At 35.6% G+C, this 14,847-nt stretch overlaps 1 protein-coding gene across 1 annotated transcript in view; it reads right to left on the reverse strand.

The window, feature by feature from the left end:
- Positions 1-14,751, reverse strand: part of LOC149782852 (GDP-mannose 4,6 dehydratase-like) — an 89,344-nt gene extending 74,593 nt beyond the window's left edge. Inside the window, exon 1 of the mRNA XM_089934385.1 lies at positions 14,599-14,751. Coding sequence (XP_089790511.1) covers positions 14,599-14,661 — 63 coding nt within the window. The 5' untranslated portion in view covers positions 14,662-14,751. The remainder of the gene's footprint in view (positions 1-14,598) is intronic.
- Between the last annotated feature and the right edge of the window lie 96 nt (positions 14,752-14,847).

The following is a 14,847-nucleotide window of genomic DNA, read 5'->3' on the forward strand; positions in this document are numbered from 1 at the left end:
ACTACAACCTATTAAATGTCAGTAAAGTTATTTAGCAGTATTATTTTGAATATATCATAAATGATCGTTAAGACTGGTAAGAATTGTCTGCCATGTGCAAAGTTCAGGCCTAGTTTCTTTTCCCAATAGAATGTTATTAGTTTCATATCAAATATATTCTCAATGACAACAAAATTATCAGTATTATTATTGTTGTTGTTGTTGTAGGGTTTAATGCCATTTTTCAGCAGAAGATAGACTATACATGGCAGCCAGTATCAATAGTGGAGGAAGAACCCTGGAAAATCCCAGAAAGAACCACCGACCTACGAGAAGCTCCTGGCAAGCATTCTCACATACCCACATTGGCCGAATCCGAAACTCGAACCCAATCTTTAGGCCTGATAACAGAGAAGAACATGTAGTCTTGCACAAAATAACAGAATTACAATAAACATGTCTGATTTATCCAAAAAGCCCCTAACAGATCATGAATATCACATTTATTCAAAAAGCTTCTAACAGACCCTGAATGTCAGAATTACCCCAAAAGCCTCAAATAAACCATGAATATCAGAGTTATCCAAAAAGCCTCTAACTGAGCAATGAGAAATAAATCTGTTGCTTGAAAAAGGGTCTTCAGTCTGTTAGTAACCTGGTATACATTTGCTAATGCTAAGTCACATTTGACATTTGCTAATGTTAAGTCACATTTGACATTTGCTAATGTTAAGTCACATTTGACATTTGCTAATGTTAAGTCACATTTGACATTTGCTAATGTTAAGTCACATTTGACATTTGCTAATGTTAAGTCACATTTGACATTTGCTAAGTTAAGTCACATTTGACATTTGCTAAGTTTAAGTCACATTTGACATTTGCTAAGTTTAAGTCACATTTGACATTTGCTAATGTTAAGTCACATTTGACATTTGCTAAGTTTAAGTCACATTTGACATTTGCTAATGTTAAGTCACATTTGACATTTGCTAAGTTAAGTCACATTTGACATTTGCTAAGTTTAAGTCACATTTGACATTTGCTAATGTTAAGTCACATTTGACATTTGCTAAGTTTAAGTCACATTTGACATTTGCTAAGTTTAAGTCACATCTGCATTTTATCTGTCTGTTTATCCAATTCAACACGTGTATTCCATGAACAGAATGCTAGTAATATAGTCCAATATGGAAACAGAAATTGGCTTTTACTGTATGTAAAGTGATCTTCAATATATTCTTTGTGTTAACACCATCTCTAACACACAACAAGAAAGTCTCAATCAGGTCCCGATATAATTTCCCATCTATGTAGGTATCATCCATGGGGTAATGATGTGGTCATGTTTTTTTTTTTACAGGCATGGAATATTAGGATGATTCAACATTACAGACAATTTTATTCAGTAAAACTGTGAAATCAAAAATGAATCACTAATTCTAGTCATCACTCAAATGGCATCACTCACTCACAGTGATCCTAAGTCACGGTGCAAAGCTTGTTCAGTTGCAGTGTAAAATTCACCTAGGTACAGTGTAAAGCTTGTTCAGTTGCAGTGTAAAGTTCACCTAGGTACAGTGTAATGCTTGTTCAGTCACTGTGTAAAGCTCAGCTAGACCCAGTGTAAAGCTTGTTCAGTCACTGTATTAAGCTCAACTAGACCCAGTGTAAAGCTTGTTCAGTCACTGTGTAAAGCTCAACTAGACCCAGTGTAAAGCTTGTTCAGTCACTGTATAAAGCTCAACTAGACCCAGTGTAAAGCTTGTTCAGTCATTGTGTAAAGCTCAACTAGACCCAGTGTAAAGCTTGTTCAGTCACTGTATTAAGCTCAACTAGACCCAGTGTAAAGCTTGTTCAGTCACTGTGTAAAGCTCAACTAGACCCAGTGTAAAGCTTGTTCAGTCACTGTGTAAAGCTCAACTAGACCCAGTTAAAGCTTGTTCAGTCACTGTATTAAGCTCAACTAGACCCAGTGTAAAGCTTGTTCAGTCACTGTGCAAAGCTCAACCAGACCCAGTGTAAAGCTTGTTCAGTCACTGTGTAAAGCTCAACTAGACCCAGTTTAAAGATTGTTCAGTCACTGTGCAAAGCTCAACCAGACCCAGTGTAAAGCTTGTTCAATCACTGTGTAAAGCTCAACCAGACCCAGTGTAAAGCTTGTTCAGACTGTTTAAAGCTTAAATAGACAGTATTTCTGGATTTTTAACATTGCTATTATGTCTGCTGTGTGGCAGTTTATAGTGCCATCCAGCACTGGGCCATCATGTCAAAGACATGAAGCACCATGCCCCACCCAATTATATTCTCCTGGCAACAGGAAGACCAGTCCTAACAATAACCTTTCATGCTGAGCACCAAGTGAAGCAGCTGCAAGTATCATTTTTATAAGTCTTTAACTCAGCCAGTATTCAAACATGTGACCTCCTGCATCTGAGGCAAAAGTTCCAACCACTTAGGCCACTAAAGCAACACCAGATAATAATAATAAAGATAATAATAATAATAATAATGAGGACTTTGTATAGTGCCTAATCTTTAGAAGCTCTAAGCGCTTTACAACATTAGACAACACCTATAAGATAAAAAACATATAATAATTAAAAAAACAAGCACCATGAAATGAGAAAACATTTTAAAAAAAACATGCTGAGAATATTTAAGGTAGGAAACATTATTAGGTCTTTAAGTTTGTTCTTGCAGTCGATATAAGTGAGCTTTGAGAGCCCTCTTGAAATTGATCACTGTGTCTTTGTGTCTAAGTTCAGTGGGCAATTCATTCCATGTTGCTGGGCCCTGGTATGCAAAAGAACACTGTCCATATGACTTTGTTTTCATAGTGGGAATAATGAGTATACGATTGTCAGAAGAGGAGCATAAGTATCTTGCTGGTGTGTACACATCGGTGAGGTCGGATAGGTATGTTGGACTAGAGTCCAACAGTGAAACGTAGCACAGAGAACAAATTTTGAATTTGATCCTGGATCGAATGGATAGCCAGTGTAGGGTACAGAGCAGCGGGGAGGTGTGCTCTGATCATGGTACTCTAAGTATGATCCGAGCAGCTGTGTTTTGAACTTTTTGAAGTTTCTGGAACAGATACTGAGATGAACCAGACAGAACTGAGTTACAATAGTCCAGTCTTGAAGTACTAATGAACACACAAGTGTTTTAGTGGCATCAACTGAAAGATATTTGCGAATTGAGCTGATGCATCTCAGCTCAAGATATGCAGCCTTGCATATGTTCATGACATGTTGGTGCAATGTGAGAGTACTGTCCAGAGTAACACCGAGGTTTCATACTGACTGTGAATTTAATGTTGGTGTTGCTGATATTTATTGTTTGTGGTAAAGGATGTGAATGAGAAAATCTTTGTGTTGTAATCATAATGGCCTCAGTTTTATCATCATTCATCTGCAGCTTGTTACATGTCATCCATGATTTCACATCAAAAATGCACCTCTCTATACCTTGGATGGTAGCATCAACTTCAGTTGGGTGGCTAGATTTGTATATTTGGGTGTCATCAGCGCGCAATTGGTGAGACACTGGATGATGATCTATGACACTTGAGAGCGACTGAGTGTACAGAATGAAGAGAAGAGGTCCAAGAACAGACCCCTATGGAACAACACAACATAGATCAACTGGGCTGGAGTGTATTCCGTTTGCAGATACAATTTGTGTCCTGTTGACCAAGTAGGACTTGAACCACAGTAAGGCTGTATCATGAATGCCAAATACATGCTGGAGACAGTGTAAACTCACTCAGACAGTGTAAAGCAGTCTCTTACCTGCAACCTTCAACAACTAAAAAAAATCAAATACAAAATTTAAACCAAGAGCACTTTCAGATTTTAAAGTTTCACTGTACAGTAAAGCTGGGTAATTTTGGCCACCTCACTTGCTATGTTGGTCTATTTTTTATTTTACAATGCTGTAAGTGACCTTGGAATAGTGCAAATACTGAGACTGTACAATGGATATGATTAGTCACATAGTGGATAAAAGTTATTCACATGATGATGTTCCATCGGCTGCATTCATGTTGTATATACTCCCAAATAATGAAAATTTCAAGCATTAAAACTTAAAACACAAAGGAATCTGATAAATTTATAATGCAAAGTGCAACTATCGATATTGTTAAATTTTACTGGTAAAAAAAAAACACAGAAAGGTGCTTTGCACTAGAGTGTTCGATTCTACTTTCACTTTTGACTTATTTTTCACTGTATGGTGACGTTAACTGCAAACCAGATTACAAATTTAAAATTAAAGTTTTATAACAAAATGTGTACATTTTGCAAACACATGTTTCATTCATGCTATGCTCCCACCAAAGGAGAAGCTGAATTTACTAGTGTAGAAATTATACTACTGGGTAGAATCAATGATTATAATTTATACATCTTTTCAGCCAGCAATCAGGTAACATATATAGAAAAATATACAAGAACAAATGAATATTATTAAATTACTTGTCATGGAAAATTTAGGAAAAGTTATTTTACTTTAACATTAAATGTAACCCAGTTATGACTGTTTTAGTATTGATTTAAATTTTGCCTGAATTGAGGAGACCATATGGAGCCTCACACAGCACCAACAATGCCAACTGAAATATCCTTAGCATTTTCCATTAAGTTGTGAAAGAAACCTTGAATATAATCTGTCACCATAATTTCATTCACATGAAACAATATGGTGGCAGAGGCAAGGTCACCATTGGAACATTCCTGGCCTTTGTTCTTGTAACATATGTGGTGCACTATACCAGAGGAGAATCACCAAACACCTCATGTGTGTTCATACAAGTAGTTGTGAGGTTATTTCACAACCCAGCAATAATGGCTGTATGATGGTCTGATTGCAACAATGCATTCTATGTACACTCTGAAGCCCATCTAATTAAACTGATTTGAACATAACTGGATAGTCAAACTGGTTTCATTAGTGCTTGTTCCAGTCTGGCTAAAGTTAATTGTTTTACCCTATTTGACCAACTGAAAACCCGACTTCCTTCCTTAGTCTGTATCTGGTATGTATAATAGACCATTTTCATAATACTGCTATTTACTTAATATTTTAATATGGGAATGAAGATGTGGACAAGGGTCAGGGGAATGATTTTCTTCAAATGCGATGGATGACGGTCCATATGCAAGTGTAACTTGATGTTATTATGTTGAAACAATTGTTTTGAAAGTAAAAACCTCATTACTCAAAATGAATGTTTATTTACTTATCCCTCATGGCCTCAAGTGGCCAAATGGTCACTCAATGTTACAGATCACAACCATTATCACACCTGTCAGTGTGGATTCGAGTTTCAGGCTCGACCAACATGGGTACACGAGAAAGTTTGCCAGAAGGTTCTCATGGGTTGGTGGTTCTTCCCCGGGGTTTTCCTGGGTTCTTTCTTCACCAGTTATACTGGCTGCCATGGGTACCCCATGTTGTGCTGAAAAATGGCATTACCCCCACCCCACCAAAAAAACCCAACTTATCCTTCGGTTAAGGAAGGAGAAAGGAGAATTTATGCAAAATAAATTTGAGAACATCCTTTTTGTGCAATTTAACACCTTGACTGTCACTTACAGCAATGAAATGAATTCCACAAACTGGTTACTATGGGTGTGCTTCTGAGAAATAAGTAGAACATCAAAGTGCACAGCATTGCATGACAAGTCTGACCACTCAAATGTGTCAGGTTTTCTCACATTATCGTGGCTGCCTGATCAGACATCTGTCCAGGGGCAACAATTACTCTGTTTAAAACAGCTGATGTCTAAAACATCAAAAGCCTGATTCATGACATCGAACTGAAGGAACATCAAAGGAGGATGACATACGTATGGTCAAAAGTTACATAGTGACATTCAAAACACAAAACTGGTCCATGACAAATGCATAAGATTATTCATATTTAAATAGTTCATTTCCTAAATAACACATTTTACATAATATATAGACTCTAACCAGGCCAAATCAGCTGATGCTTAGTTATGATTCTGATAATTGTAACCAATTAGTCTAAAATTAAATGATAAATAAAAATAATACTTGTTCAAGATGTTCAATGAACCATAAGTACACTGCTACACAGATTTTATTTTTCAGTATTGTATACTAAAATTTCATAACATGTCAAAGATGGTGTCCTGGAGCAGTCTAAGTATTGGAGACAATTTTAATACCGCATTGAAACCCAGCCATAACACTTCCCTATAGTACAAATTTAGTACAGAACACAATCATGGTGTGGCTCCCAAAATTCTGCAGTAATTTCATCTATTTCTTGAAGTACTAAAAAGCTTTAGTGTCAATATAAACAACAGATTCATTTAATAATTTGGTATGATGTACTGTATTCTTGAATGAAGAAAAAATATCCTCTGGCTTATTTTTTTTAAAGATGTTTACTCCTTAACTAGCTGGAAATTCCTAATCTAAATATTAGTGAACCATCAACAATTAAGCCATTACATTTTCTTTGTGTTTGTCCTGAATACTTCCTGTGAACAATTGTTCCTCAATCCAGGGTAAACAGGAGCCAACAAATGTTTGCTCAATCAACTGGCATACACAATCAAGCACCAGACAATGTGGAAGTCTTAAATGTTTTTTATCCTAATTCATAAATCAAACATATTACCCACCTATTTATGGGAAACAATAGACCACCGAGGCATGCTGCATTGACCATTCTAAACACCTGTTAAAACAAGGTGAAGGTCTGAATAATCAGGAGTAGTTTGAATTAATGCCACCTACCCACCCCCACCCAAAACATTGGCTCCACATCGTTTCAAATTCGCAATCCAATGTAGTGGAAAAGTTGCCTACACTTAGCTTCCACTACTGTGGATCACTAACTAGAATAGACCCATTTAAGCTGAAGTGGTGGTGGGATTTACAATTACAACTGAACATATAGCTCCCTATTTGCAAAAGTCATGGCAATAAATAAAATTTAAATGAATATTGGGTTTATCTTTTTTTCTTTTTTTTCTCAAAAGAGTGACTCAACTGTTTTTATGGAGGTCACTCTTTACCCATGTGTTAAGATGCTATTATGATATGATCATAGTGATGGTACATGCATCTAGAGTATATATTACACGTGTTAGGTCATTTTTTTTAGAACTGTTTTAATTTGTATCACTGAAAGGTCTGTGTGTGTCTGTGTGTGATTTGAATTTTTAATGTAGCTTTAACAATTTTTCAGTCATATCACTATGATGTCTGCAGTGTGGCAGTTTATAGTGATGTCTAGCACTGGGGCATCCTGCCGCAGACATGTAGCATCATGTTCCACCCAATCACATTAACCTGACACCAGGCCCACCAGTCCTAATACTAACCTCTTAATACTGAGCACCTAGTATGGCAGTTGTTGGTATTATTTTTATTATAAGTTTTTTATATGACTCAGCTGGGGGTTGAACCCCTGACCTCCAGCATCCGCTCTAACCACTAGGCCACTGGAGTGGCCTGTGAAAGGTCTGAGTAAATTCAGTGAAATCTTTATTTTCTGTGAATATAAGTGAAATTTGGTACAATGCAGAAAGAATAAATGCTTTTGATTTGAATTTTACAATGAACTTAAATAAATTCTCAGTTATGTGACAGAAATTTATGACATGTCAAAAACTATTTGTTAACAATTTTCTCTCTTAAGGTGGGAAGTGTTAAGATGCTATTATGACATGACTATAGTGATACATCTAGAGCATGATCCAGTGTCAGCTTAGCTGCCAGGTTATGGTTATATATGCTGAATGTTTATTTTAATTACAATGTGCCAAGCCATGGTTATGTATACTGAATGTTTATTTTAATGACAATGTGCCAAGCCATGGTTATGTATGCTGAATGTTTATTTTAATTACAATGTGCCAAGCCATGGTTATGTATGCTGAATGTTTATTTTAATTACAATGTGCCAAGCCATGGTTATGTATGCTGAATGTTTATTTTAATTACAATGTGCCAGGCCATGGTTATGTTGCTGAATGTTTATTTTAATTACAATCTGCCAGGCCATGGTTATGTATGCTGAATGTTTATCTTAATTACAATATGCCAAGCCATGGTTATGTATGCTGAATGTTTATTTTAATTACAATGTGCTAGGCCATGGTTATGTATGCTGAATGTTTATTTTAATTACAATGTGCCAGGCCATGGTTATGTATGCTGAATGTTTATTTTAATTACAATGTGCCAGGCCATGGTTATGCATGCTGAATGTTTATTTTAATTACAATGTGCCAGGCCATGGTTATGTATGCTGAATGTTTATTTTAATTGTGATGTGCCAGGCCATGGTTATGTATGCTGAATGTTTATCTTAATTACAATGTGCCAGGCCATGGTTATGTATGCTGAATGTTTGTTTTAATTACAATGTGCCAGGCCATGGTTATGTATGCTAAATGTTTATTTTAATTGCAATGTGCCAGGCCATGGTTATGTATGCTGAATGTTTATCTTAATTACAATGTGCCAGGCCATGGTTATGTATGCTGAATGTTTTGTTTTAATTACAATGTGCCAGGCCATGGTTATGTATGCTAAATGTTTATTTTAATTACAATGTGCCAGGCTATGGTTATGTATGCTGAATGTTTATTTTAATTGCAATGTGCCAGGCCATGGTTATATATGCTGAATGTTTGTTTTAATTACAATGTGCCAGGCCATAGTTATGTATGCTTAATGTTTATTTTAATTACAAGCTACCAGGCCATGGTTATGTATGCTGAATGTTTATTTTAATTACAATGTGTCAAGCCATGGTTATGTGGGCTGAATGTTTATTTTAATTACAAGGTGCCAGGCCATGGTTATGTATGCTGAATGTTTATCTTAATTACAAGGTGCCAAGCCATGGTTATGTATGCTGAATGTTTATTTTAATTACAATGTGCCAGGCCATGGTTATGTATGCTGAATGTTTATCTTAATTACAATGTGCCAGGCTATGGTTATGTATGCTGAATGTTTATTTTAATTGCAATGTGCCAGGCCATGGTTATGTATGCTGAATGTTTGTTTTAATTACAATGTGCCAGGCCATGGTTATGTATGCTGAATGTTTATTTTAATTACAATGTGCTAGGCTATGGTTATGTATGCTGAATGTTTATTTTAATTGCAATGTGCCAGGCCATGGTTATATATGCTGAATGTTTGTTTTAATTACAATGTGCCAGGCCATAGTTATGTATGCTGAATGTTTATTTTAATTACAAGCTACCAGGCCATGGTTATGTATGCTGAATGTTTATTTTAATTACATTGTGTCAAACCATGGTTATGTGGGCTGAATGTTTGTTTTAATTACAATGTGCCAGGCCATGGTTATGTATGCTGAATGTTTTGTTTTAATTACAATGTGCCAGGCCATGGTTATGTATGCTGAATGTTTTGTTTTAATTACAATGTGCCAGGCCATGGTTATGTATGCTGAATGTTTATTTTAATTACAATGTGCTAGGCTATGGTTATGTATGCTGAATGTTTATTTTAATTGCAATGTGCCAGGCCATGGTTATATATGCTGAATGTTTGTTTTAATTACAATGTGCCAGGCCATAGTTATGTATGCTGAATGTTTATTTTAATTACAAGCTACCAGGCCATGGTTATGTATGCTGAATGTTTATTTTAATTACATTGTGTCAAACCATGGTTATGTGGGCTGAATGTTTATTTTAATTACAATGTGCCAGGCCATGGTTATATATGCTGAATGTTTATTTTAATTACAAGGTGCCAGGCCATGGTTATGTATGCTGAACGTTTATTTTAATTACAAGCTACCATGCCATGGTTATGTACGCTGAATGTTTATTTTAATTACATTGTGTCAAGCCAAGGTTATGTGGGCTGAATGTTTATTTTAATTACAATGTGCCAGGCCATGGTTATGTGGGCTGAATGTTTATTTTAATTACAATATGCCAGGCCATGGTTTATGGGCTGAATGCTTATTTTAATTACAATGTCAAAACTTTTTTCGTTAACACCAAACCAACTCCGGGAACTTTGGAGCTCAAGTCAGACAAACGATTAATATCTCATCAATTTGATCCACAGTTAAAACCAGTGCCTTGTGCTCTATTGGGCATTCTGGCTTATAGAATCAAAAGAGTTGCATTAAAGAATTGTAAAGCTATACTGGTTCTTTCTCTGTGTTATTAAAAGAACCCCACAAGACATGAAATTGAATGTCTTACTTCCACACAGTTGCTCAAGTGCTTATATAATGAAGATTACAATGTCAATACCATTAACCACCTGTATATTTCAGTTAAATTATATTTCAAACCTAATTACAGGTTTCATATCAGAAACTACCAATGCTGGATAAATTAATTTTATTGTTGTAACAAAATCACACTCATCTATTAATGAATGGTTCACAGTCAAAAAAAGTAGATATTTTATTTCTTAGGTATATTAGACTAAATTCTAAGATTTCTGTTCATTGTAATAAAGAGTTTCAACTGTAAAACCTTAATGTGCAATGAGGTTTTATCAAGAGTCTTTGGCTTGGGTAGAAAGCAGCATCACCCCAAAGCAAGAATAACTCTTGGAAACTTTCTAGCGAGGAATATATCACTAGGAAATAACGAATGCTTGCAACAGATCTGTAGTTAAATCATATTATTACTCTTGCCTTGGGGTGATGGTGCCTTCCATGCATGCATCAGCAATTTAAAAAAGGTCAGCTAAATGATCCATGAACAGGTCTTCTGTTCTAACAGGGATTAATACTTAAAAGTACAAAGTGTTCTGAAGGATTAAATGCCAAGGGTCGAAAGAAGATGGATTTTACTTACCATCCACATACAAAGGTCAGTTGAAATAAATTAATTACTTGCTTGTGAGCATCTGTTAGTCAGTACTGATTCAGTATGAAATATGACCTGACCCAGTTGGTCTCCGCCACCAGTAATGTCAGAAAAAAATACGGAGATCTACTTATTGGTCTATGTCTTGGGATGATTATAGTGTGAATATACCTTCCCATTTGTTTGCACCCCTCTATCGATTTAAAAATTAAAAGCACAAATGAGATAAAAGATGCACAGAACTTCCAATGTTGAATCAAGCAAAGGAATATAACTCTAAAATCTCAACATTATGGTAATTTATGGAGTTATCGATCAGTTACCAAATAGGATGAAGTATGTCACTATGTTGAGGAAAACAGATTCCCCATAGTGTATGCAACATGGCTACTATGTGTTAATATGGAAAGTCTGTTAAGCATGAAAGGCGCTGATGATGCCAGTGTTAGGGCTACTCTAGTCACAGTCAGGTTAAAAACTAAAAATCACTGACTGAATTGACTAAGTTATGTGTACTTTTTATCACATAAAAGATTTCCGTTACTGAAATCGGTATGGAAGTACAAACAAACAGGGAGATATATTTGGACTATAGTCACCTCCTGTAAATCCTGAATTTTCCTAAAAGGAATCTTGCCTAATACCACCTAAAAATTGTCAAGATCTAAACAAAAGTTTCCCTGCGTTAAAAGTACATATTTGCCAGCCTATAAGACATTACTTTTTTACCAGAAAATCTTAGCTTCATCTTATATTCCAAAAATAATTCTCCAAGAGTATGAAAAATAATGTGTAAATCATATTTCATTTTGGGGAAGAGCTCATGCATGAAAAAATATAGGATCCCACAGTGAGTATTTTAAACAATTACATGATCAGTATTAAAAATTAACATACATCAGATGTAATTGCACTAAAGCAGCATGCACCAGTAATGTACGTTGTTTGTAATATACGTTGTTTAAATTTGATTACATATATGTGCGTTAGAATTTACAATTTAGAAGATGAATAACCATGACAAGGACATATTCCATCACTGCTTTCTTCTTGCACCTAATGATCAAATAAAATATATGCCCCACTGAAACAGACAGAGATGTCTTCAGGATTGTAAATCTGTATTGTTCACTTACCTGATGACCAATCTTTCTCATGTACAAGTACAGTACCATATTCCATTATCAATTAATACCACTAGGTAAGCAATTCATTCTAGTTTTTGTTGCCAAATTGCATTATTAATAGAATCAAATGCCTTGTAGTGGTATTTACGTGGTAATTAAATATGCTATGGCTGTGTGCAGTCATTCCAAGCAAGCACCTGTTTGAGGTCAAAATTCGGCAGAACAAATTAGCAAGGCTACCAATAGCAAAATGAGGCTACACATGGGTATTATGAATACCGTACCATATAATGAAAGGCCATGGCAGGTGGTTACTAATGTAAATTTCTCAGCCAATGATATTTTTGAACTTGCAGATGGAACTGACTGCAATTTAAAGTACATCTAGCATAAGCAATGCTCAAAAACAATTGCCACCAAAGTACAGGAAAAGTATATGCACTTTAAACATAATCTTATTTGTTGGGAATGGAGAAGGCATTATTCTAGCAAAGAAAATTAGCATACAAAATGGTCATTCTTGGGATTTAGCCTAACTGAGACTATCTGGATATAACTATTGTGAATATTTAAACCCTAAAGTAATATGGTATGAATTTTCATAGTATACATTAATTGTTTCATTTATTAATGTTTCCTCTCTTTAACAAAAGCTTCAGCAACACAGGGGGTAATAAGGCAATAAGAAAACAACAAAAAATCCCACTAAGAGCTGAACTTTCTCTCTCTCTCTCTCTCTCTCTCTCTCTCATATATGGACCATATTTTATTTAGATCATAAGGTGCAAGAAGAAAAATGTGATGGAACACATATGCATCATTCTCTATCTCTCTTCCACCCACCCCAAAAAATAAGCATTTTAGTATTAACGATGTAATTTCCCTTTTGCTGGTAATCTGAAATAGTATACGGTGATACTTTTAATACTTATGAAACTGGAAGTTATTATAATTTAATTCCACACAGTATCGTGAGTTTTATCCCATCTATAACTGAGTAAATATTTGGGTCAGTGTCATGATATGAAGCTAAAAGTACATAACACATTTAAAATACTTCATGTGAAACAAATTAGTTAGTATGAAGTGAAAAACACAATCCAAGGTGTTGATCTGACCTTGTCTTATACTCAGCATTGACTTATTTATGGAAGAAGGATGCAAAATTTGCCAAATTTGCTGATGCGACTTATTCTCCACATCGACTTATAGTCTAGCAAATATGGTATAAAGTGATTTTGCATCCTTACCTTTCCATTACTTCTGAAATAGTCATAGATCTGACAAATATATTGCCACTGTCTCACATACAAGTAAAATAATGCAAATTCTCAGTTTGGGTACAACCAGGGCTAAGATCACATATAGTCCTACAATGTAAGACATTAAGACATGTTGGCTTTGTTTAAGTGCTATGTCTTACTATCCAAATAACGGCCTTGTATAGCATGTTCCAATGTCAACAACATCGGAATGAGTAGTGTCAGTTTCAGGAATATCTCACACATTTGGCAGCATATCTCGACACTCTCCCACTAATTTATGTGTAATTAATATACTTACTGTACTGTTTTTATCCTGGCGGAATGAAAATATGACACTAGCAAATGGACACATTTTCATGTTCTGTTGACATATATTTGAATTTGTTGCAATGCAATGGTAGTCGAGATACGCTGAAGTAGGTTCAAGTAGGTTCATGTGGTGGATATGTTTCTTGAACAAAACATTGCCTTACAGTTCCAATAGGCATAATATTTTTTTAATTCGTTTCGTTGAAGAATAATATTTCAACTTAACCCGATTTCGGCATTCCCGGCTTTCATCCCTTTCTAGTTAACTGAAATGTATGCCAACGAAACTTGAAAACAGGTCCATTTCTTTTGTGAGAATCTGAATTTATTAGGGAAAAGACATCAGAGTAAATAAAGTCTGACTAAAACATTATGACTTTACTTTGTAGAAAAGCGTGCTTATTTTAGTTACCAGTTGTGTGAGATATTCCTGAAAATTTTACTTTCGTTACGATGTTAGTCGACATCAAAACACTACATAGCGCTGTTAGTTAGGCAGTAAGACCCTGACGCCCAAAACATAAATATCAGCGTCAGGGTCTTACATGTAGGACTAAGATCACATGCAGATGTTTTTGTTGGTCAAAACAAAAGGACAACATTTAAATAATTACACTCCTGCTAGTTAAAGATTATAACAACACTCGCATAGTCCTACAATGTAAGACCTCGGCCTTGATATATATGTTTTGGGTGCTAAGGTCTTACTGCACTGTGTAGCATATTTTGGTGTTGACAGACATAACGAAAATTAAATTTTCAAGTTTGCTGGGCCAGCTAGTAAGCGGCTACCCCATGCCGACAACAAATGGTGTCGGCGAATTCCAACTTTTCGATAAGGAATGGACTCTGACCCTACACACCAACATAAATCCAAATATCAAAAATGGGGTGGCAAGGGTCAGAGGAAACCCGGACTACCCTTCCACCAGTTCACTTTTGTCATCAATCCATTTCTTTGAACACAATTCACGTCAAGGATCTTACGAGATGGGAAATTCTGGTGGATATATTGCATACATTTTACAAGAACAGTTTTTACATCGTTACCTGTCCAGTTATTCCTGTTACCAATGCAACTTTCCTTTCTTCCACTGCCATTGAGTCAGCCATCTTTAACAGTTCGACACGTCCGCAAGATCTATAGTTGTTCTGCACGAAGAAATCAAAAGTATTCTGAATACAAGAGGGGATTTCCTCTATTTTTGCGAACGGTATTTGATGACGTCACGAACAAGACTGGTGTGACGCTATAAATAGAGCACATGCTAATAAAACGGTTGGAAACATCACTTGACT

Source organism: Sinohyriopsis cumingii, chromosome 15 (assembly GCF_028554795.1).
Source record: "Sinohyriopsis cumingii isolate HCF-2022 chromosome 15, ASM2855479v2, whole genome shotgun sequence".
Taxonomy (NCBI): Eukaryota; Metazoa; Mollusca; class Bivalvia; order Unionida; family Unionidae; genus Sinohyriopsis; species Sinohyriopsis cumingii.